Source organism: Miniopterus natalensis, chromosome 21, assembly GCF_054644295.1.
Source record: "Miniopterus natalensis isolate mMinNat1 chromosome 21, mMinNat1.hap1, whole genome shotgun sequence".
Lineage (NCBI taxonomy): Eukaryota > Metazoa > Chordata > Mammalia > Chiroptera > Miniopteridae > Miniopterus > Miniopterus natalensis.
Window position 1 is genome coordinate 5,959,753 of NC_142101.1, and position 25,405 is coordinate 5,985,157.

Consider the following 25,405-nt stretch of genomic DNA (forward strand, 5'->3'; position numbering starts at 1 on the left):
AAGACCTATGTACTGAAAACGACAAAGCATTATTAAGAGACTGAAAAAGACACAATGGAAAGATAATCTGTGTTCATGGATTGTTAGAATCAATATAGTTAAAATGGCCATATTACCCAATGCAATATATGAATTCAGTGCCATTCCCATAAAAATACCAATGTCATTTTTTAAAGAAATAGAACAAAAAAATCATCAGATTTGTATGGAACCACAGAAGATCCCAAATAGCCAAAACAATCCTGAGAAAAAAGACCAAAGCCAGAGGTATCACGCTACCTGACTTCAAATTATAGAAGTTACAATACTATAGAGCTACGATAGTCAAAACAGCATAGTACTGGCAGAAAAACAGACACATAGATCAATGGAACAGAACTGAGAGCCCAGAAATAAAACCACATGTATATGAGTAGATAATTTTTGACAAAGGAGCCAAAAACACACACTGGAGAAAAGATAGTCTCATCCATAAATGGTGCTGGGAGACTTGGAACGCCACAAACAAAAGAATGAAACTAGATTACAGTTTGTCCCCTTGTAGAAAAATTAATTCAAAGTGGATCAAAGACCTAAATATAAGATCTGAAAAAATAAATTACTTTGAAAAAACATAGGTACTAAACTTATGGACCTTGGTCGTAGAGAACATTTTATGAATTTGACCCCAAAGGTAAGGGAAGCAAAGGCAAAAATAAATGAATGGAACCAGATCAAACTAAAAAGCTTCTGCACAGCAAAAGAAACCAACAACAAACAAAGACAACCAACCAGACGGGAGATGATATTTGCAAACAACAGCTCCAACAAGGGGTTAATATCCAAAACATATAAAAAACTAATCAAACTCAACCCCAAACAAACAACCAATTAAAAAATGGGCAGAGGACCCGAACAGACACCTCTCCCAAGGAGACATACAAACAGCCAACAGATACATGAAAAGATGTTGAGCCTCACTAGCTATTAGGGAAATACAAAAACTCCAGCGAGATACCACCTCACACCTGCTAGAGTGGCTGCTACCAAAAGACAGGCAATAACAAGTGTTGGGAGGTCGTGGAGAAAAGGAGCCCCCTTCACTGCGGGCGGGAATGTAGACTGGCACAGCCACTGTGGAAGACAGTCCGGCGGCTCCTCAAAAAATTAAAAACAGAGCTGACATATGACCCAGCAATCCCTCTCCTGGGTACATAACCAAAAAACTAGAAAATGTGTATTAGCAAAGATATATGCACCCCTAGGTTCATTACAGCATTACTCACGGTGGCCAAGACATGGGGACAGCCAAAGTGTCCTGCGGCAGAGGACTGGAGAGAGAAGATGGGAACATAGACACAGTGGATACTGCTCAGCCATACGGAAAGAGTAAACACTGCCATTTGCGACAACATGAACGGACCTTGAGAACATTATGCTAAGCGAAATAAATCAGTCAGAAAAAGCTAAGAACCATACGATTTCACTCACGTGTGGGATATAAAACTGAAACTCATGGACACAGACGACAGTATGGTGGTTACAGTTGGGGGTGGGGGGTGGGGAGCCCAAAATACGGTGACAGAAGATGATTTGACTTTGGGTGGTGGGCACACAGTGCAATATACAGATCTTGTATCATAGAGATGTGCACTTGAAACCTGTATGATCCTATTAACTAACACCAATAAATTTAAAAAATAAAAAAAAGAATTGCAGGAAAAGAAGAAATGGCTCACTATTAGCTGGGTGGGATGGGGTAAGGCCTGTACCTCTGGCCACATCAGCAGCGTGCCTCCTTCCTGCCACCCAAACACACCCGCTCGCCTCTCCACACCTTCCCGCACACCGTGCCCAGGAGCCCCTCTCCCTTGTCTGACTTGATGAACCTTAACTGCCCCTTGAGACCCACTGGCCGAAGGACCCTCGCTCGGGGAGGCCATCCCTCCTTGCTAAACCTGCTATGCCACTGTGACACTGGCCTCCAAGTTCACAGGGACCCTGGCACTTTGTGCCAAAAATGTTACTAAATGCTGGATGTCGGTGCATCCAGCCTGGGCCAGTTGACCCCCAAAGAGGCATAATCACACTGAAATGGCGATTACCCAAACGGCTGCATTCTTCAAGCACACAAACATGAGCGGGAGAAGCGGCCTTTCATAAAATTTCAATGAGACCGTCCGTGGTGACATAACATCGCCGAGCTAAATCAGACATGCTCTGAAATTATAAGGTTAATTCGCATAACCTCCTTAGGCTGCTGGGCTCAAAAACAAATCCTTGTACCTGTTCAGGGATTAACAGAGACCTCATTAACGGGGTGCATGGCGGCTGAAGGGCAGGAGCACAGAGGAGACCAGGAGCGAACACACTGTGCCCATAAGCCTCAGCGAAAGCTGAAAAATCACTGTGGGATATTCTGGGCTCGTGTACGGGGTGCCTGGTTGTCGCTGACTTTCACTGCGTGAAGCCAGGGTCTGTGTAACTGAGATGCAATGGTGGTGGTGGAGGGAACAAGCGAGGGAAACTGTGAATACAATGACAGGACAGAGCGGGGACCCTGAAGGGCAGTGCAGATCTCGTTGAACGCATGAAGGCAGTGTCACCATCGAGGGACAAGGCCAAGGCTCTGTGTTGTTTCTCCACGGATGCATCCTGTAATATTTCAAATAATATCTTAAATCATTTCGGCAGAGACATCTGGACCTATGTCAGCTGCCCCGTCTCATTTCTTCCCTTTCTGACACTGGGCCCTGATGACCTCCCAGTTAGATGTGGAGCACTGGTTACCTGCTCTCCTGGGACCACACTGTGCGCCTGCTGCTCAGGTGGGTACGTGGGCGCGTGTGCGTGTCTATGGCATGTGTGGAGGTGGAGGTGCTTGGTCTCAGCAGCAAGCCTGATGGAAACCTCCTGGCATGAAGATGTTCACCCATTGTTGCCATTATTTACCAGCAAGCAGAAGACTAAAGCTGAATTAAAAACTGCAGTTCCACCCTGGCAGGGTTGCTCAGTGGTTAGAACATCGGCCCTTGCACCACAGAGTCGTGGGTCCGATTCCCAGTCAAGGGCACGTACCTGGGTTGCAGGTCTGATCGCCGGCCCCAGTCGGGGCACATGCAGGAGGCAGCCAACTGATGTGTCTCTCTCACATTGATGTTTCTCTCTCTGTCTCTCCCCTTCTCCTTCCCTTCCACGCTCTCTAAAAAAAAAATCAATGGGAAAAATATCCTCAGGTGAGGATTTAAAAAGATAAAGAACTGCTGGCGAAGCAGCAGGTCCGAGGGTGCCTGGGCTCAGGGTGAGAAAAGGCAGGGACGCGCTGGGGCGTCGCTAATCAGGGCTGCCTTGGCGATGCCCCAGCTTTCACAACAGGCCTGAGAAACACGCACCAATGTTTCCTGGAAAGGAGGTTTTCCCCCAATTTCCAGAATGCCTGAGTGTGGTGAGAAAATGTGTCTGAAATGCTTTTCACCAGCACAGGAATTTGCTGCGGCTGAGGAAGCAGCTGCAGTTAACACAACAGACCGGCTTTGGAGCACTTCACGACCCACAGTCAGAGTTCTCGCTGTTGTTCAGGACTAGGTGCCTCCCAGAAACAACAACAGAGAAATGAACCAAAAACCCAGAAGTCTTTCCACTTCTGATGTGACATCTGTAATCAGCTCTGCAAAAGTTCTCAATCCTGCTTCTAGGAGCAGCTCTGATTGTATCAGTCCTCTCCTCAAACCTTCAGTCCTCTCCCCCAAACCTTCAGAGCATCCCACGGCCTAGAGAATAAGTCCCTGGCCCCTCGATCCAGTGCCAAGACCCATCCCCGGCCTCGGTCTGACTTCAGTCCTCAGGCCTGCTGGGCCCTGTGCTGGCCAAGCTGCACGTGTGCCTGCCTCCTCCTTACATCCATTCCGTTTTCATATGGTCTCTGTTGCACTCGCTATGAGCTTCTCAGGTCTGTAACAACACCCATGTCGCCCAAACCTGCCCACAGGCCCTGGACATACAGACACTGGGAAGGCTTGTTGAGTGGGACACCCCACAGCCCTGCCCTCGAGTGGCGGTAGGTCTAAAGGTCCAGGCCAATCACTTCCCTGCTCTGCCCAGATCCTGCGCCTGCTCCGCAGTGTGCACAGGGCAGTCAGACCTCTCTGCACGGTGTGGAGGGCCACAGGTCTGCTCCTGCCTAACTTCCCGGTCCCCTCTGTCGCCTCGCCCTGCTTCCTCCTACACTGAGTCCAAGCTCCCTCAGGCGCCACCTTCTCTGCCTGCCCAGAACTCAGCACCTCAAGGGCGAACTGCTCATCTTTAAAGAGACTGTTCCCAGGTCATTTCCTATAAGAAACCTCTGGCCCAGGGCCCATCCCTGGGCCTCTCCCGGCCCCCTGCACAGCCCTGACCTTGTTCGTCTGTCTGATTCCCTTACTGGGTTGTGGGCTCCTTGAGGACAGGGACCATTTATAATTGTGTCCCTAGTGCCCTGCCCAGAAAAGATGCTAAATAACATCTCCAAAAAGAACCACCAGACTGCAACCACCCCGCTCTGCTCCTCAGGCTTTGAACATTACAGCTACAAGACCCCTCCCTGATTCCATGTGTCTACACACACACACACGCACACACACACACAGGGCCCTGGGAGGAGGTAAGTTTATAGGCATCAAGGCTGCCCTCCCCTCCTGGGCTCCGATGCTTCTCAGCGTTTCTGAAACAGAATGAACTGCCCAGCTTCCAGGAGCCTGAAGCTGTCAGAAGGCGGAGGTGAGCACCTGTTGCCACTGTTCCATTCACTTTTCTTGGCAGCCATGTGATAGCAGGTACAAGCATTTGCTGAGGAAAAGAGGTCACTGCTGGTGGAAATTCCTGGAAGGCTTCAGACCTGTGCAACTGCCCCAGATCTGCCGGGACCGGTTCTGCTGGTGGCTGCCTCTGGGATCTGAGCAGGGTCAGAGGGGCTAGGAGGCTGTGTGTCATTACCCCTGCCCTCGACAGCCTCTCCAGGGCCATGCACCTGGCACAGCTTCTTCCCTGCGCCTCTCCCTGACACCTGGCTGTGCAGGAGGCTCCAGGGAGCTGAGCCCCTTCAGGCCACATCTGTATGTCCAACACCCATAGGCATCTCTGTGGCCAGAGCCCTCCCAGGTCCTGGGCACTGCTGCTCCCTTAGGGCATCCCTGTGGCCAGCTGCCAGCCAAGAACAGGGAAGATGAGGGTTGGGTGTCAATCATCTGGGGAAAGGGAGAAGCTAGCTTTTCTCCAGGATGTTTTGAGGGCCTAAGTGGGGCAACCACAGGACAGCTGGGCTGGGATTTTCACATTCATGCCCATTCCCAGCAGCAGCACCAGTCATGAGGCAGCGCCAGGGTGCCCTGTGCAGCCAGCAGGGCCCCGTGTTGACACCTCCAAGGCAAAGCAACCTGCGGACACCACGGGGTTAGCAATCCTTGAAAACCCACATGTCGTTTAAATAGGCACCACAAGGCAGCTGGTGACCTAGGCATGGGTACATCCTTCAATATCACTCACAGAGGATGCCACGACGCAGTGTGGCTCCTCCCATATCTAGGCATTTCCCAGTTTATCGGACACTTGCACATATGGTGTCTCATGTGATCACACGATCACACAGCCGCCTTCTGTGCTCAGCCATTGGCCATCACCTTCCACTTACAAGTGAGCATCGGAGGCACCCAAAGCTGAAATGACTTGCCCACAGGGCCCCCTCCCTCACAACTGGCAGAGGACCAGGGCTCAGACCACCTCAGGGTCCCCAGCAAGTCACCTGTCATCCTACCTGGTACATGGGTCTTGCTTCCTACATTTGGTCAGATCAGTAGCATTTTAAAAAACCTGCAGCAGAGACTCAACAATTCCAGGGCCTCCCCAGTCAAAGTGCAGCCCGTGGGCCAGCAGCACCAGCACCCCCAGAAGCTTGTTAAGAAAGCAGAATCTCAGGTCCACTCAGACCTACTGAATCGGTGTCGGCCCTTCGACAAGCTCCAGGCGAGCCGGGGGCGTGCGGTGTGGGGAGCTCTGCGCTGGGCAATATGCTTCCCTCTCTCTGCTCTGGCTGACTTGTAGCTTCCACCGGGGAAGCTGCCTAGGTGGGGAGGGCTTGGAGAAGAGACACTTCTGTGTGGCTGCTTCCCGAGGACCACAGAGAAGGCTGGCGGACCTGTCCAGCCTCCCTCTCTGTGCAGGTCTCCGCCTTTCTTCTCCCCACGGTGCACCCCAGCTCCCTGCAGGAACACGTTTAGCCAGAGACACATCTCCTGGGCCGGCTCTAGATCTTTCCTTCTCTGGCATTAATTTTGACAAAAGCACATAAAATGGAAGATGTGATTTTAGTTTTCGTTGATTTCTGGGAACCCTAGAGTCTGTTTGAAGAACTCTCGATTGGATCACTGACAGAGTCGTGAATTCCTAAGTCTGATGTGAAAATTTTCCTCTCCCTGTTTTGAGAAAGGATCTCTCTTCACCCTCCAGTGGTATGCACGACTCAACTTACCCAACAAGTAGCTGGCAAATTAGCAGCCTGCTTACTCAACTTACCCAACAAGTAGCTGGCAAATTAGCAGCCTGCTTAGCCACAGGGCTAAGAGGGCTCCCAATCACGAGGACGCTTTTAAGCTGAGCCTTATTACAGAGACCGGGCACGGCATAACTGGCTTCGCCGATCAGGTTATGGCCATGACCCTCCCCTCCACTGCTCCCAGCTGACAAGCAGGCACCAGAATCCTTTCTTGATTCCTCCCAGAATAGGAGACAATGTGCTGGTATCAGGGACTGACTGATGTCTTTCTAGGTCTAACTAATCCGCTTCAAGGACGTTTCTCTTTTCCCTACCTCGACCTTAAACACTGCTGAGCTTGGTTCCTTCTGCATTATTTGAGCGTAGTGGTCAGGGCCTGCCCTAGGTGGCCAGCAGCACTGTCTTATCCTAAGGTAAGTGAGGGTCATGTTCAGGGGACATGCTGAGGACAGCCACCAGCACTACGCTTTGGGGAGGCCCTCTTGCAGCCAGCATGGTTGCAGGGGGCAGGGAAAGGACATTTCATCTTTCTTCCTTGTAAATCTCTATCAGGAAAGAGCACGTGAGCTCACTGCTGGCCCTCTGTCCAAGACAGAAACAGCAGATCCAAGTCAGTGTAGAGAAAGGCAAAACATCTAATTACAAATTAAATTCACTCAGGGCTACTTAACTGTGAAATATACCATTTACTGAATAGTGAATTATTTTTCTCTTGCCTTTGGGACAATCCTGGGCCCTATCAAAGTTTCTTACCCTATTGGTCTCAGCCTGCATCTGGCTGCTGTTCAGAGGAGGTGCACTGTCGCTTTAGCAACTTCTGGCTTAGTCAACACTGGGCCTGCCCAGACCTGGGCTCCGGTTCTGGTTCCAGTTCTGGTTCCAGGCTCCTGCAAGACTTGCCTCTGGAAGTCTCTCTGAATCCTTTCCCTAAGGGGACCTGTGAGGCTGGCTCGTGACTCAACAGAGCTTATCCAAGCCCTTCCTCCAGAGAGGTGCTCTGACTTACAACCTCCCAAGGAGCCAGTCCAGTTCCCTCCGGACATTAAACGAGTCTGACCCCTCACACCTCCAACTACAGTGTACAGCGACACAATGGAGGATTTCCAGGCTCGGACCTGCGTCTAGACCTGGGTTCCAAACCTCTTTGCTCCTGAGACCCAACTATGTTCTTAGCTACCCCAAGGGCAACTTCGGAATGGGCTTGAAGTTGGAAGCAGACGGCAGATGGGACAAGCGATTTTAGAGTGTACACGTTTGGTAGGTGGTGAAGGGATGAAGACCCTTCAACTTGCAATTTTTTTTCCACCTCTGGGACTGACAAAAGGTACATTTCCAGGGCCTCCCTGATCACCTTGGCCAGCATTTTTTCCTGTTTATTTTATTTCTGAGCAGGCCTAATTTGGGCCAGCAGGAGGCCCTGACACAGCCCACGGAGGCCTTGCTTTGGGCAGCGACAAGCTCCAGCGATGGGCACAGAGGAGGAGGAGGGTCATCACCCACACGTGACTCCAGAGGAGGGCTCGGGGAGGTAAAAGGCCGGGTCAAGTTCCCAGCCTCTTTTTGAAAGGAACATCAAACCATGGATTCCATATGAGAAAATAAGGTCAGCAAAGTCCAGACACCGCTCTGATTTTGTAGCCACACTGCCAGGTATTCAGACACAACCACAGGGGGAGGCACATGGGTTGGGAGGGGAGTGAGTGATCAGATCCTTGCAGAGAACATCTGAGCCACAAGAAGCCGCCCTGTCACCTGGCTTCGAGGACTCCCCAGCCAGAGGAGTAGCCACAGAGCGCCCCGCTCCCACCCTTTCTGGGGACCTGCCCTAGGCCATTTTGGAAGACACAGCCTCTCCTGTTTCCTGTAAAGGCACTCCCAGGGCTGGGGGCTGGAGGCGGAGGATCGGGTGTTCACCACCGAGGGGAGAGAGAATTCGGTGGGTCCCACTAACACATCAGGTGGCCCTATACCTGGTCAGGCCTGTCCCAGAGCCAGCACCCGGAGCACCGGCCGCGGGAGAGCAGCGGCCCCGGGAGAGCAGCGGCCCCCGGAGAGCAGCGGCCCCGGGAGAGCAGCGGCCCCCGGAGAGCACCTGCCCCGGGAGAGCACCGGCCCCGGGAGAGCACCGGCCGCGGGAGCCCTACCTGTATCGCTGCCTCACCGACTGCCTCTCTGCGGCCTTGCACGCGTGGCCCGCGTAGTACAGCAGGAAGAACAAGCAGTTCCAGGTGGTGGCGAACCAGGTCAGGGTGAAGGGCGCGTCGAACGTCTGGAAGGTCAGCTTGGCGAGCTGCGTGGAGCCGGCCCAGGAGGCGCACACGCACAGCACCACCGCCAGGCCCCAGCTCAGCTTGCGGAGCCTCGGCCCCGAGCACCGGCACCAGCAGCGGCCCGCCCGCCCGGCCTCTGCGCCCGCTGCCGAGGCCTCCGCGGGGCCCGGGCCTTCCCGGGGGCGCTCCTCCCCTGCGGAGAGAAGGCACTCGGGTTAGCGGGGCTCCACCCCTTCCCCGCGCCCGGATCCAGGCACCCGCCCCAAGCCATGGCCAAGGCCAGCCCCCCGGGAGGGGGTGAGAGGTGGAGGCAGCTTCGTGAAACAAAACTTAAATAGAGGACATTTTCTTTGTTTTTTTTATCCTCCAGAATCTTTAAAAAAATATTTTTATTGATTTTAGAGAGAGAGGAAGGGAGAGGGAGAGAGAGAGAAGCATCGTGAGAGAAAAACACAGATGGGCTGCCTCCCATACACACCCTACTGGGGATCGAACCCTGGGATGTGCCGACTGGGCATTGAACCAGCGACCTTTCAGTGCGCAGGACCATGCTTGACCAACTGAACCACACCAGCCGCGGCTATCCTCCAGAATCCTGACCTCCGCGTGTGGCCCGTGGGCTGGGCTGGCACCATCGGCACCCACTACCACCCAGCTGGTTGGAAATGCACAATCGCAGGCCCACCCACAACCCCGGACTCAGAATCTGCATTCCAACGGGGGAGCTGCGTGCACACGGCCTGTGGGAAGCACTCCCAGGACACACAGACGGGCTGGAGTCCTGTTACACAGACACTGTCAGCTCCGTGTACTGTGCTGGGGGCCAGGTTCCTACCTGAGGAGGCCACAGGCCTTGACCTCTGAAAGTTCCCAGGACCTGGACCGAAGCCCCTCCCTGTCTGTTACTTAAAGGCACAGAGGCAGAGATTCGCATCTTGCTTTGCTTGTATGGCAAAAACGGACCTTCCCCTCCTCTTTATTTGCTCTAACTGGCTTCCTGCCCGCGGCCTTCAGTCCCACTCTGGAGCGTTACTTAGAAACCACAGCCGGGCAGCTGGAGCCATGAGAGGCCTTGGCCACTGCCCTCCGGGGCGCGTGACTTCTGGAGACCGGCCTCAGCCCTAAGCACGCTCTGCGGCTGCTCCGCTCCCACAGACCACGGGAAGGTGGGAAAGGCGTTATTCTCCACTGTTTGGTTTTCATTCAAGAGCGTGTGTGTGTCAGTCAGCTGGAAATTTAAACAGAGCTGTACCCTGCGCCGGGTGGCACCATGGGCAGACGCAGGCGTCCGGGAGACAGCGTGCTGGCTGTCACGTGGGCCTGGCACGCAGCACGGGCCCCCGGGCCAGGAGGCCATCTCCACCACAGGGGCAGGGGAGCAGCCCAGAACGCACGAGGGTCAAACTGACTCCACATATTTTGTTTGAGCTTAATAATACTTTAAGTAGCTTTAACAACCTAAACGAAGTTCTGCGTATCATGCTTTCTGGAACATACTAACTCTGTGAGGCAAACTCCTGATTCGAGAGTCTATTATGCACAGGTGTTAGCGAATCTTACCACTGACTGCCAGCCCTGGCTGCGTCTGTTGTAGCTGAAGCTAATCACAAGCCTCACGTGGCTGGTCAAGGAGAGAGGATGTCTCTCACTGGCCCAGATCCTACTGGTCACCATCATATTGTGCCTCATTACCTCTGTTAACATTCCACCTCCCCCTTCCTGTTACTTTTCATGTGTGTGGATCCTAGTCAGAAAGCCCTTGGACAGCCCAATGCTGAACTACCCTCTGGGCTCCCAACAGTCGTCTGTGTGTGTCTCGGGCTGCGGGGCGGGGGAGCAGAGGGGCCCAAGGACAGGCCGAGTCCCTCCTGCGCTGTGCCCTCCACCAGGACTTCTGGACCCTGTTCGCAGATTCCCCACAACTGAAGGCAAGTTCAGTTCCAGTTTACACGCTGATGGCCTGGCATTCTGGGTTGTCCTCTGTAACCTTCACTACAGAGATACTCTTCCGGCAGTGCTGGGGCTCGGAAGGCTTCTGGACTGTCGCATCCCTGTCAGGGAGAAGACTGAGAAGACCGTGGAAGCAAAGAAAACATCCAGGCAGAAATGAAACGCAGTTTCACTGCTCTAACCTCCACTTAAGAATGGACCCTGGAGGGGCTACTGAATCACGGCGCATGGCTTGCCTTCCCCTTGGTTTTCCACTACAGCAAATAAAGTTTAAAACTTAAAGAATGAAGTGATGACGGACGCTGTGTAGCTCTTACGCTGAAAGAGGAAACCACCAATTATGTAGCACTGTCTTGTCAAAAGGCTCCTATAGGTTCGGATTAAAGAAGTTACCCTCTACTTCCCCACCCTCTCTCAGTTATTTAACCAAGGGGCTATTCATAACACCCAGGCAAAGTGAAGACATTCAGAACTGAAATCTACAGTTATTTAAAAATAAGATAGAACAGTGTTTCCCAGGTGTAATGCAGTTAACAGGTATCATAAGAAAAGTAATCCCATGGTGAGAAAACTTTGGAAAACACTAGGTAGATCAGAGGCGGGCTCCTTCGCTGTAGAATATTCAGGAATAGTGGACCTTGTGAATTTCTGAAAAGCAGCTATAGAACGGGTGCTTCCCCTGCGACTGAGATGTAACACCTGTGGTAGGACTGGTGTCCCTTGGGGCACACTCTGGGAAACACTGGAATAGACCCTTAAAGAACCACAGACACCCAATCCTAATCCACAGCAAACTTTCCATCTCCCTGTACTGAGCCTCTTCTAATAACAATCATGTATCAGTCTCCTCACCTTACTCAATCCTGGAACTTCTGTTCAACCAGATCGACCTCATGTAAACTAAAAACACATTTTTTTTATTTGAGAGAGAGAGGAAGGGGGTGGGGAGAGGGAGGGAAGCATCAATGTGAGAGAGAAACTTTGATCAGTTGCCTCCCGTAAGCACCCCAACTGAGGATTGAGCCCTCAATCCAGGTATGTGCCCAGACCAGAAACTGAACCTGCCACCCTTTGGCAGATGGGACAATGCTCCAACCAACTGAGCCACCTGGCCAGGGCACTAAAAATATTCTTTACAGATACTTTCCAAAATACTGAATAGCATGAGTAATAGTCAACCTATACTAATCTCAGTCCCCAGAGATATTGCTATGGACACTCTGCCGCACTGTCTGCAGTCTTGTGTCTGCACCACACGCACACGCACACACACACACACACACACATACATGGTCACATATTTTCACCCAGCATTCATTTATGCTGGATGCACAGCAGCAAGGATGTTATAATCCCCACAGGGCTGCCGACAGCGCTGCTGCCTGGGAGCATTCCCACCGTCTAGGAAATCCCCAGGAAGCATGTGCCCTGGGCCAAGAGCTGGGCGGTCAATAAATAAATATAAAACACGACTACCGTTCTTCAGGAACTGAGAGTCTATCTGGGAATCAGAAAACAGACCCATGAAAGTATTTTAGAACAACCAGCATGGAGAGCTCTGGGCTGCAAAGGGAATTCTGAAGGCAGTGCCACCAGCGTGGCCTGTGGCAACAGTGGACGAGGAGGCAGAAGCTTGGCCTGGGCCTGGAAGGACAGAATGGCTCTGAGCGAAACAGGAGCAACGTTCAGGGTCAGGAGGACACGCGGTCTGCTCAGGGCATGAGGAAGATGGGGAGCTTTGTCCTGCTCCATCTCGCTCTGCTCAGGCATGAAGCAGGTCAGGTATTCAGCCAGGTTGGCCAGAGGGACAGGAGCGAGTTCAGATGTCAACCTGAATTTGTGATTTGGGAAGCACATGCCCCACTGTCCGTAAGACAGATACACCAAAGAATACGTGGAGAGAGACGTGATAAAGGTGGTGCGCAGACGCATTTATTCTGTTTGAAACGCAGCAAATGCATCCCACCACGCACACCATTCCCACGGTCATTGGTGATGAGCTGTCTGATTTGGGCCCAGATGCAGAGAGAAGGAATTCTGAGGGGACAGGGCCCCTTCGCGAGAGCCTCGCAAATTTCCAAGTGCAGAACACTTGCGCTTGCCTCCCCTCCCCCCTAAACTGCAAGTCCGGCAAGTCCAGTCTGATGTCAGGCAGACAGCAGACAGCAGGCTGCCTCCGAGAATCCGTGCTTTTAGCCTCACACTGCGCCCTGCCCCAGCCCTCTGACCGCTCCTACAGGACTAGAAATGCTACCTGTCACCCTCACTCCCAACACCCCCCACGCACACCCTCTGTTTCTGACCCTGTACCTTCCACTCTAACCTGGCACTTCAGCGGGCAGTTCTGGGAGCCACTGGCCCGGCGGCTGTGCTGACAGCTGCTGTAACTGCGGAGTCAAGCATCTCCCTCCGGCTGTGTTGCCTCCAAATGCTCTGTTTATGCCACTTGAATCACTCAGAAGCGCTAGGGGACAGGCAGACTCTTCCCTGTTGAGCATTTTGGAGACGGGGGTGTGTGTGTGTGGGGGGGGGTGGTGTGGTGTGTGTGTGTGTGTAGGAACAGCGTCCTCTAGCACACGGTGCGCACTCTGTGGCTACCTGGCATGAGCTTCCATCCTGGGCTCGGCCTCTGAGTCAGGCAATTTCCTGGAACCATGCATCGCCCCGCCACCTGCTGAATCACACTCGATGCCTCTCTCCTGCCAGGGATTCAGGAAGCAGTCACATTCCTTGGTCAAGCAGAAGCGCCTGCGGCGATGTCTGCTCAGGAGAAGGAACCTCTAGGGCATAATGGGGGAGCTGGAGGTTTGGTTTAGCTGCCAACTCATTCTGGGACCAAGGCAAATCCTTCATCTCATGAGCTGTCCACTGCTTTCCCCGGAGAAAATGAAGAACTGGGTGCCTTTTATGTTTATTTTGTGAAAGTTGTTTATATGAGAAAGCAAGAAAAACTGGAAAGTCGTTTACTTTCAACGTAAAGTTCCCATAAAATGGCCCTTCCAATCTTTCAAGGGAACACAAATGTCTTTTTCAAGGTCGCCTGAGGCTAAGTGGACCCTCGCTGACTCGGTGAAACAGTGTTGGGGAAGTTTGCACTTAGAAAGTACCTGAGTCATGTCTAAGAGGTGGGGAGCTGCAGCTGTGATTAAGGACCACCCATGGGTGGCAGGTCCCACCCTCCCGAAAGCGAAGGAGATATCTTTGCACAGAGAATGAGAGACATCTCCCAGTGACATCTCCAGCAATATGATCTGCAGTTATTTTTATAGCTTTTTTGAGGCATAATTTTCATTATCCTAAAACTCACTTGTTGAAAGTTCATGATTTAAATGGTGCAGCCATCCCCACTATCCAGGGATATTTCCATCACTTCACAGCGAGTCTTCACACCGATTTGTAATCATCCCCCTTTTCTACCCCCAACTCCAGGCCACCACAAATCTGCTCTCTCTTAAGGTCTGTCTATCCTGGATATTTCACAGAACGTGTGGACCTTTGCATCTGACTTCTTTCACTTATCATGACGTCTGTGGGGTCATCCACACTGTAGCATGTGTCAGTAGGTCCTTCCTCTTTACGGCTGGGTAGCGTTCCACGGGGCGGGCACTGCACTGTGTTCGTCCACTCACCAGCCGATAGACAAGTGTACCGTTTCCAGCTTTTAGCTACTGTGAGTAATGCTGCTCTGAACACTCACATATAAGTCTCTGTGTGACTTACATGTCTCCATTTCTCTTGGGTGGACTAGTTAAGTTTTTAGGCCACTCATCCAACAAGCATTCATCAGCACCCACCATGACGCACAAGGCGGACGCAGCCGTCAAGGGCGGAGCTGGCTCAGTCCAAGGGCAGTGGCCTCGGTGCCTCTCATAGCATCCGACCAGGACACTGCTGACAGCTGCCTGGGCACCAGGGCCCCCTCCCCTTTTTTCCAGGACTGCCCAGGGGAAGAGGGCCAGACGAACAGTTTCCCATTTACTGACCACTGATTGATATGCCCATTCAGGACCTGGCCACCCAACTAAATAGCTTTTGTAAAGTGAGGAGCTTGGAAAAAAGCTTTTATTCATGGCCATTTGCCTGTGTAATTCATCTCCCCAAAATGCAGTTTGGGTTCTGTTATCTCATCCACTCATTAAATACTTGCTCAGTGGACTTGTGTGTGATTGTGTGTATGTGTGCTAAGGAGCGGTTTGGAGGAAAGGGAAGAGGCTGTCACATGTAAAAGGCCACTGCAGGCCTGGGATGTCCCATGGCAATCCCATTTCACATGTCCTGACCCATATGCCCACCTGCACTTGCCAGGCCATTTGTCGGGATTCCTGGACTTTGGGTCAGAAAATATTCCCACTATTCATATATGGCCAAGGCCCCATCATGCTCCTGACTAGCACTGGTCCCAGGGAAAGACAAAATCCACAGAAAGTCACCATTGGTTGGACGCTGACCCTGAGTAAGGGGGGAGGAGAGGGCACAAGGAAGTAAAGGGCAAGCGACAGTTGAACACCCAGGATATATGTCATGCTTTCTGCCCAGAGGTTTTGGGTGTCTTTGTTCACCTGTCATAATGCTGGCGGAAAGTCTGACTGTCCTTGGTTCCCAGACTGGATGGCTGAAGCCCCAGGAGGTGGTCTCCCGAGGCCACAGAGGAGTGAGTGTCTGAGGCACACCTGCGAGCGTCTGCCCGACCCCAAAGCAGCACCAGGCCCCGAAAGCGTCTTATTCTCTCCTTGGAAACGGATCGGGGCCACGGCTAGACCTGCTGTCACTAAGGAGGGACTCTAGGCTTCCAGAGCACGGGCCCACTTTTAAATTTGGAGGCCTGAGTGCGTGGGGGACTCTGGTTGTGACTTGCCACCCTGCAATGTCATGGACTGAATCCTATGCTGAATCCCTAACCCCCCTGTGGCTGTATTTGGAAATGGGGCCTCTAAGGAAGTAACTAAGGTTAAGGGAGGTCATAGGGGTGAGGCTCTGCTCTGAGAGGCTTGGCGGCCTTAGAAAGAGAGGTGGGGAGCTTGGTCACTCGCTCTCTCCACGAGCACACAGGCAGGACAGGCCACAGGAGGGCTAGTGAGGAGGTGGCCGTCCACAAGCCGGGAGGGAGACCCTCACCAGAAACCAAGTTTGCTGGCACCTTGATCCTGGACTTGCAGACCCCAGACCTGTGAGAAAGTAAATGTCTGCTGTTTAAGCTACCCACCGGGTACTTTGTCATCGGCCGAGAGACCAGCCTGAGGGTGTGACGGTGGGGACTGCTGTGCCGGTGCAGGTGTGAGGCACAGGCTGGGGCCGCCACCAAGCAGCGTGTGGTGACGGCTGGATGACAGGGTCTACCTGACCACCTCCTGGAGCAGGAATCACTGTGCTGGGCTCCCAGCTGAGGGACGTCAGGCCACACAGCCGCCCGCCTCTGCCAGCTGCCTCAGCCTTTGTCGGAAGTGGTGCCCGAGGCAGCGGGGAGAGAGAGACGGCACAGATTTGTTTGTAAAAACCAGAATCACTTCCCTGGTATGGACTCAGGACTGGCTGCTGACGTGCGGTGGAGTGGAAGGTGGGCCGCTTCGCCAGGGCCCTGAAGCTCTACCCTCTGCAGGACGAGAGCTGGTCTGAACCAGGCCAGACGTGGGCACCTCCCTGCCGTTGCCACCACCATGGTACACAGAGTCCTGTGCTGGCCTGTCCTCCCACTCCCATCTCCTTGGGGTCCCTAACAACCCCCGAACTTCCCAGCAACACCATGTCTGCAGTGGATTTAACACAGTCTTGGCAAGTTGTCGGCCTCAGGCTAACATGACTGGTAAGGAAAGCGCTGGATTTGAGTAAGCGCTAAACAATGCCATTTGTGCCCCTGGGGAAGGAAGAGCCGGTGTCTGCTGGGAGCAAGGAGCCTGCTCAGTGCATGGTGTGAAACCTCTGAGCCTGAGGGATCGGGTTTAATCCTGGACCCTGCTGGTCTGAGCCTGTGTCTCCTGGAACCTTGATGTCTCAGGGCCTGGGCATGCCAGGCCTCTGTACACAGCAGGCACTCACCATGGCTGATGGGGGTGTTTTTGCCTGCTAAGGACCCGCAACAGACACAGGCTAACGCACGCTCTCCCTTTCCTGATGTTCTCCTTGGCTCAGGGTTCCTTCAGCTTTTATGTGGGCTGGAGTCCAGCTGTTGCGCTCACAGGGGAGCTGGGGTTTTACAGGAGGGCAGACTGGGCAGGTCGGCCCTCCGGGCAGTCTGGCTCTGTGGGAAGGGGGACGCAGGAGCCTTCTCCCTGGAGCGGAGCAGGAGAAGAGAGCAATATTTTACTGATGGCATGGGCAATTGCACATTTTATCTTGAACAACAAAGCACTGTTTTCTAGACTACACCTCCAGGGCTCTGCAGAGTCACGCATCTGAGGCTTCCCGAAACTTGCTCAGTCAAGGACCAAGGTGTGGTCTGCCTTAAGGGGTTAAACCGCCCTCATCACCTGCCCGGGGCCACGCCTTCTGCACCCACAGCAAGTAGGGTGGCTGGGCTAAATCCAAGCCATGACGCTTCTCTGTGAAAACACCGGTCCAGCCCAGGCAAGGCTTAGAAGCGGCACAGCTCTCTTTGGGTCTTTCTGTGCCTCTTTTGGCACCACTCTGTCACCTTAGGGTCCTCTCTTGAGCCCAGTGGTTTTCTGCTGCTAAAGACTCATAAAGTAAGCACTCACATGGCTGGTTTTTTCCTCCTGCTCAAATACCAAACACAACCCCTACAAGTGTGTGCTCTTGTACACACACACGCATGCACATGCACGCACACATGTGCACACACATACACAAAGCACACACGCACAGGCACGTGCATGCACAAGCACACATGCATATGCACACATAAAGCACACACGTGCACAGGCACATGTACAGACACACAAGGGCACACATACATACATGCACATGTTCACACACATTCGTGCAGACACACATAAGCATGCATGTGCATGCAGAAAGGCGCACACACATAGGCACACATACCAGCACACACAAGCACACACATGTACCTGCATACACATGTGCACAGGCATACACATCACACACACACAGGCACACACAGTCCACATTTCTTAGTTGTCCCGGGTTTCCCTCCCTCCAGCTCTGCAGAGAAACCCATCTCTGTTAATGGGTAAGAGACTTAATAGACTCGTTATGTGTTTCTGCTGGCAGAGCCAATGCGACATCTACTCTAATCCCCTTTCTTCTCAGAAGACAGCCTGGGCTCCAAGAGGCTAGGCCTCATATCCGATTATTAGCTGGTAGGGAATGACACTCGTGTCCTGACTCCCAGCCAGCATTCCTCCCTGTGCATGCTTCCCCAAGTTACATGATGTCTTAACCACTGAAAACAAATCACTCGCCAAAAAGGCTTTTAAGAATTACATCTCTCTCGGCTCTCCCAATATAGGTCTTCTGAAGCCTCCGCCACCTCCGCCAGCCTTCCATCCCATCCGTCACCTGGCAGACAGTTCCACTTCCTATCGTGCAACGAAGACCAGTCGGGGCTCAGGTCCTTGGTTTCCCTCCCGCATCTCCACACTTCTTTGTCTCTGCCCATCATGTTCCCTCCTTTGTAAGGCCAACCATCCCCTCCCCTTCCTCATGTGCCCTCTGCCTCCTCCAGGCCATTACTGATCATCACCCTCCTTTTGGGGCAACCTTAGACCTGTCCTGGAACCGGTCTCCACACCCCGTTTACAGAAACACCTGGCTCTGGAAAAATCTCGGGCCTCCCCTCTAGAGACAGCACAACCCTCCCACCTCTCTGACTGCCAATCACCGGACCCAGGCTCCTGCAATGGCTTTCCTCCCCCTTACCAACACTCAGCCCTTGAGATCTGGGGCACAGACCAGCACCACTTACAACTGTTTCTGCACTCCCTCCCCCCACCCCACTGTATCTGCAACCACACCCACTGCCTCTCTCTGGTGTCCTTCCTGAGGCTTCCATGCTGCCTACGATGGCGGTTCTCTACTTCAGCCTTCAGACTTCTCTCCCACCTTCTGCTCTCCCTGTGTTCATGGACATTAGGTTTCAGCGTTCGCCCATTCATGCCCCAGAGCTATTTCTCTCTCACCTGTCACCAGCCTTCGTCATCTCCTTCTCCCACCTCCTTGCCTGCTACGCACCTGGCCTTGGAGGCACCACCAAGGCCTCATACTCACCTTGTCCAGACTGACTTCCCCATCTGTCCCTAAGAACGTCCCCTCCGCCACTGCTAACACTGCTAACGAGTCTCCATTCCCACCGTGTCCAGACTCAATCTTCAGAAGGTCTTGATGGAACCCTTTCCAATGCTCCTATCTGTACTCTGCCACCACCACTTGTCAGTCCCCTCGTGTCACGTCCTCACCGTGGGAGGTGTAGTGGTTAGGACACGGGCACACCACGTAGTAGTCAGCTCACAGAGTGACTCACCTAACCGCTCTGTCCTCTGGTTCCTCTCCTATATGGGGGGTATAGTACTAGGGTCCAGTGCACAGGGGTGTCTGAGGACAGAACCAGGCAATGCAGGTCAAGGGCTCACAGCATGTGTGCAGCAAATGTTACCACAGGACTAGAACCATTAGTTCGGCCTGGGCGCTGTGGTCACTTCCTAGTCCAGCCCCTTGTCTCCACTGGACACTCCCCTGTGGTTTTGCAAACTTTTTCCACTGTTGCCTTCAATGCGAGCACGCTCATGCACATGCATCTCTGCAATAAACACAGGTCAACTTTCATTCTTATTGCATGCGATACACTTTGGTATTTTTTATTCTATCCTAGTTCCGTTATTAAAAATATCAATTGTGATAGATGGACTCTATTTCATGGCCCATTTTGAACCGGAGCTCTGTAAGGCAGTCTTAGACTTGGATGGTGTGTCTCCTCTTCTATGGCTCCCCTTTCCTGACTGCTTCAGTTCACTCCCCTGAGGCCTCAGCATTTGCCCTCAGTCAGCCTTGACCTCAGCCCTGGCCTCCCCCCCACTTCTTTCGACCACCTGCAAGTCTCCATCAAGTAACCTCTTTCCTAACTCTGCACCTTTGTCCATGGAGCTCCCTGTGCCAGGAATGCTGTGTTCTCACTGCCCACAGGGCAGAGGATCATCCTCTGACATGGCACCCTGGTCGTGCTCCCAGGAAGGTCAGTGCCAGTGAGTGTGTCGTCATCACCCAGAGTTGGGTGACGAGAAGGATCGGAGGCCACCTTCTGACTCAGCAGGAAAGAGTGTTCCGTTGGATTACATCATTTTGGCAAAGCAGGGGGTAGAGGTGGCAAGGCTGCACAGCGGCCACCTGCACCCCAGCCAGGGTGAGCTCGCCCTCTGATGAACACACACTTATTTTACACTCCTTACAGAATTCTAAAAATTACATTGCAACATGTAATCATAATTTTGTGCATTGTGATAGTTTTCACTTGTTTGGAAGCTGCTGGGTCAAGGATTATATTTAACTCCTCTTAGCATCCACAGGGACTTCTGGTTTACTCTCTTGCACGTATTAGGTGACATAGTTGATCAATACATGAATGGCTGTTGTCATTGAGGCTTCAGGCCTAGGGCAAGCCAACCCGGGAAATACTTTGGGGAGTGGGAACCCTTTGGCACTATACTTCTCAAGACACCTCTCTGATTAGGTCCACAGGCTGGGGCTCCATATGCAATAACTGAACATCTCCAAAAGACAGTCTTATCCCATTAATGGAAACAAAGTAGCCAGACCTCACTGGGGACAGCTGGGACAGGCTGAGTGTCCTGGGCCCAGGCACTGGGACTATCACCCACAGCAGTGGGCCTGTGAGTCCCAGTGGTTGTCCAGACCTCTGAGCCATATTGTGGTGGGCGCTTTAGGGGGCAAACATTCCCAGAGCATTTACCCAGTGCCCTGAGCTAATGCCATTCTCACTGCTGCTCAAATGAAACGGCTGTGCAAGGGCTTTGTGATGCTTTGGAGTAGGCAGACATGGCTGTGAAGCCTGGCACACCTGCTCTCCAACTGCATGACCCTGTGTCAATGATTCTCTGAGCCTCAGTTTCCCCATCTATAAACTGGGACAGCATGCTCACCCTCCCTTTGGGGGAAAGAGAGATAATACAGCAATCTCCCTAAAGTGCCTGCAACATGGTAGGTCATTAGCAAAAACTACTGTTCTCATTATGAAGAGGGACATGTCATCCCATCTGCACACGAGAGAACTGATGCCCAGAGAGCTTTAATCATCAGCCAGAGCTACTTGGTTCAGCATGAGATGTGGGACCACATCCATCTATCCAACCCCAAAGCCCTCACTCCACAGCACTACACGCTGCTGGCCTCTCAGGGGAATTTATTATTCTGCTCTCAGCTCCCAATTCCTACTGAACGTCATTTTATCAAAACGTGAATATAGATGCTCCCAGTAAATACTACTCTGTGAGGACGTGCTCCTGATCAATATTCAGTGTCTGTGTTTGATGCGAAAGCCAGGAAAAGGCTCTGAAAACAACATTTGCTGTCAGCCAGGACAGCCGCCATCAACTGCCTGCAAACCACTGTCCAAGCCTCCAGCCCCATCGGAGGCCCAGCTGCAGTCTCCTCCGGGTGCTCCCCGCCAAGCCTGCGCACCCACCACTCCCTGCCTCAGCAGGCCCCTTCTGCATGTGACAAGCTTCCCCACCTCAGCTGCAATGCCTGGATCTCAGGCCACCTCCTCGGGAAGGCCTCCTCAGGTTGCTCAATTGTCAGTGTCCCCGCGACACTGTTCTTAGCTCTGGACAGGAATTTACCACCTTGTACTGGGTAACTTATCTACCTACATGTCTCTTGCCCGCTAGACTGAAACTTCCTGAAGACAATGAAGCCAGTACTGCTCATTCTTGCAATTCCATTGCCTTGCTAAACACACAGAGGTACAGAGCAGGGTCAGATGAAGTATTTACCGGGTAAATGAAGTCATCCTGCCCGTCTTCCTGCGTCTAGGTCCAACCGTGCACTGCATTCTGTTTCGGTTTTATATGTACCCCATGCTGGTGCCTTCCTGCCTCCCCTTGGAAGACACACTCCACAGGCTAATAAATAATCCCGCTGGCTGTGTTCCGTCACTGTGGCCTGCCTGCCATCCACACAGAAACAGCCACAGGATGGGGACCACCGTGCCCTGTGCATCCAGGCAAAACAAAATGATTCAACACTCCCAAACAAGCACGCAAGATGCAAATGGTTTCAAAAAATAGATCCAAAGCCAAACTGAACAAAAACAACAAGGGAAAATCCGGGCGGAGAAACAGAGCTGCATGTTGGCCAGGCAGAGGGAGGGAGGCAGGGTTTCTCAGGCCCTGACTGCAGACTTTGTGATGGACCCATCAGTTTCCTACACAAAACGGGGTTCGGAGGCTTTCTGGTGTCATGGAACCTGCAGATGCTTCTAGATACCGTCCCCACAAACCTACTCTTAGCAGCAAGGTGCTGAAGGTGCGAGACCGCCTGGGACTGGAGGACTGCCAGGCGTTTATTAAGCACCTACTGTGTCTCAGGCACATGCTAGGCACTGTCACCTGCCCTCCCTCATTGTGAAGTCTGCTGAGGTAGGGTATCACTTCTGTTGCACAATTCAGGAGACCGAGGTGCAGCATTTATAAAAGTGGAACTGTCTCAGGGAAGAGAACTGTCTAGATCTCTGATGTGTCCAATTACCAATTTAATACACTTTCCATCACCCGTAGACATTATGTGCCAAAGTCAGTTAAAAACCTAAGCCTGTGGTTTGCTAAAGTTGTTGGTGTGAACGGGGGGGCTCAAAGCTCAGCTGGCATTAGCCCCAGGGAATGGGGGAGGGATCCCCTACCTGTGCCTGGCATGTCACTCACTGCCTCCTGTAGCCATCTGAGGTCACAGCGCCCAGCCTGGGAGGCCTCCCTGTCCCTGTGGAGGGGAGTGCAGCTCGGCTGTCCTGCCCAAGCTGGAGAGAAGATCCAACCTGCCTCACTTAGACGGTGGGGCTGGGGCGACTCCCCAGGAGGACCCTGTGAGTGAGCAAACCTTCCAGCTACCCTAAGGGAAATACATAGCCAACCCTCCTCTTCCCGACTCACCGGTACCCTGGGCAAAGTCCCTGAGAAGGCTGGGACATGCCCCTCCCTGTTCTGGGAGAGGCCACACATGCACTAAATTCAGGTGTAGGTGACCGATACCAAGTCTGTCCTGAGACTGGGGCGGGGAAGGGGAGGAGACAGCTACAAGAAGGAAAAAAAATCAACCTCCTAAAGATAGAAATGGGGAGAAATAGGTAAGTAGTCACAAGTTAGGGCAAAGGGATGTTCTGATCAGCCAGCCCCGGATTCCAATCCTGCTTCGCCACCAATCCGCCCTTCCGGGCCTCACAGTCCTCATCTGTAGGATGGGGACATGGGACCAGGATGCCTACAGGCCGGCCTCTGTGGGCAGGGAGCCTAACTGCCCTGCGAGCCTCCGTCTTACTCTCACTGGTCCTCAGTCTCAGTGCAACAAGTGAGAACTCGCTCGGGGAAGCAGGGTCCTTGGAAGCCGTCTTACACAGGTCCCAATTCCAGGCCGCGGTACCAGGAGTGCGGCAGGAGCCCGTCGCCACCCGCACACAGGGCACACACAGGGCTAACGCTGGGCTAACTCAGGGTAGCCGAGGACCGGGACGTGAGGGCTCTGCTGTCCCCTCCCCACTCACTGGCTGGCCCTGCCCAGCCCTCACCTGGACAACCTGGCCAGCTCTAGGAGACTGGTCATTCCCCCTCTGCCTCCTGGGAGGAGCTGAGAATGGAGGTGGGTCTCTCCCTGCCTCCCCCTCCCCCCACATCGGGAGGCAAGTTCCCTTCCACTCAGGCAGGGTGACAGCTGTGCCTAAGGAAGGCACAGCTCTCCAGGGGCACTGGCAGGCTCCTTCTCCTGGGCTCTGCCTCACATCCCACAGTGGGGGCAAGAACATGTTTACAGGCTGGTGGTGGCTTTTCTCTCCCCTGCTTGTCACTTGGCTGGTGGGCTGGGCGGTTCAGAGGGCAGGGGGACCTCTCAGCCTGCGGCAGCCCCTCCCGCTCCACCAGCTGAGCACACCTGGATCTGCCTGGGGGATGCTCCGGGCACCAGGGACTCAAGTGCGTGAGCGGGGGAGGCACTGGGTAGTGTCTGGGCGAGCTCCTCCTACCCAGCGGGCCAGTGCCACAGGCCAGGAAGGAGCTCAGGCCACTGCTGCTGCTGCGGCCAGATGTGCTGGGGGCCCCGCAGGAAGGAGCCGGCGCGGCTCTGGCTGCAGCACCCTGGGCAGCCCCGCAGACCTCGCAGCAGCTCCGGGCAGCAGGGAGCTGCCAGGTGCCACCCCCGCAGGCAGCTGCACTGCAGGGATGCTTCCCGTGGAGCCAGCAGCCCCCAGGCCAGGCAGCCCCACGGCTGGGCAGCCCCGGAAGGGGGCGACTCCGCGGGGCGCAGACCCCTCCCCTCCCCAGGCGTTACCTTCCACTTTGGTGAGGGTCAGGACCGGACTGTTGCAGGCGCTGAGCGGGGCCACCCGGGCCGAGTGCTTCTTCATGGTGAGCCGTGCGCCTGCGGGAGCCACGGTCGCCTACATCCTGGGGCCGGCCGAGCGCCCTGGCCGCCCGGGGCCGCCTCCGTGCGCAGCGCGAGGCTCGCCGCCCAGGCCCTGCCCGCAGCCGCTCCCGCGCGCTCACTGCGGCGGCTGCCCCGTGGAGCACATCTTCCCGGCTCGGCCCCACGCGCACGGCCTCCCGCCCGCTGCTGCCAACTCCGACGTCACGGCCAAGTGCGCTCCCCGCGCCGCCCGGCTCACCTGCTCCGCCCCGCCGCCGGCCCCTGCCCGGGCGCCCTGTCCTGGCTGCAGCCCCGGGGCAGCCCTGCACGGGACCAGCGGGCTGGAGGGGACCCCCAGAGCCTGACCTCCGTGTCCCACAAGTTTGGAAAGGGAGGCGTTTGACTCTGAATGGAGGGCTGACTCTCCCGGCGCAAAGAACCCAGTTGTTGGTTTACAGAGGAGTCGGGACAAGCAAGCACCCCACGCTCCGTTAACTTCTCAGAGAGTCTAGGGGCACGTTATTTTGTGTGGCTCCCAGGGACTGCTCATTTTTGGGGAGGAAGATGCAAGGTCCGCAAAAACAAAGCAGCCGCAGGAAAACAAATGCTCAAGGAGCCTTCTGCTGCACCCCCTGCCCCGGTCCGGGGGGCCCAACAGCCTGGGGGGCAGCGAAGCTCCACCGCCCAGCTGGCTGGCCTCTGCCTCCGAGGCGCCGGTCTCACTGCTCCCGCTCAGACCCGGCTGTAACCTGCTGGCCAATGCCGCTGGTTAAAGAGCAATGACATACCTACTGCGTCACTGGCTGGTGATCCCTGAGTGACCACAAGTCCCCAGGAGCATGTGTGCAGTGACAGTGCACCACTGAACGCGCCCGGCCATTGTCCCTGCAGCTGGGATGCACAGGGCTGGGCTCGCCCCCAAACCCCAAGGGCCTATGGGCATCTCACTCACATGCGTCCAGCCACCTGTTCTGGCCGCAGCCTCCACTGGGCATCTGAAGGTTCCGTGGTGATTCAGGGTAGGTTTTGTGGTTACTGTGAAGTCCTTACCCAGCGTTCAGAACCTCCCACTCTCCCTGGTTTCCCGTGTGAAAGCTGATATTCCACTGTACGATGTCAGTCTCCCCCTCCCCCCCGAAGGGCAACT

General features: G+C 54.0%; 1 protein-coding gene across 3 annotated transcripts in view; it reads right to left on the minus strand.

The window, feature by feature from the left end:
• The window catches only part of SLC35F3 (solute carrier family 35 member F3), a 245,697-nt gene that overhangs the window by 50,652 nt on the left and 169,640 nt on the right, over positions 1-25,405 (minus strand). For 2 of the 3 annotated variants that reach the window (XM_087828996.1, XM_087828995.1), the window contains exons 1-2: positions 24,184-24,259; positions 8,650-8,968 (exon numbers count right to left, since the gene is read on the minus strand). In XM_087828996.1, coding sequence (XP_087685122.1) covers positions 8,650-8,968; positions 24,184-24,259 — 395 coding nt within the window. Of the gene's footprint in view, positions 1-8,649; positions 8,969-24,183; positions 24,260-25,405 lie in introns of those variants that run through there. The other variant, XM_087828994.1, reaches the window with a different exon arrangement.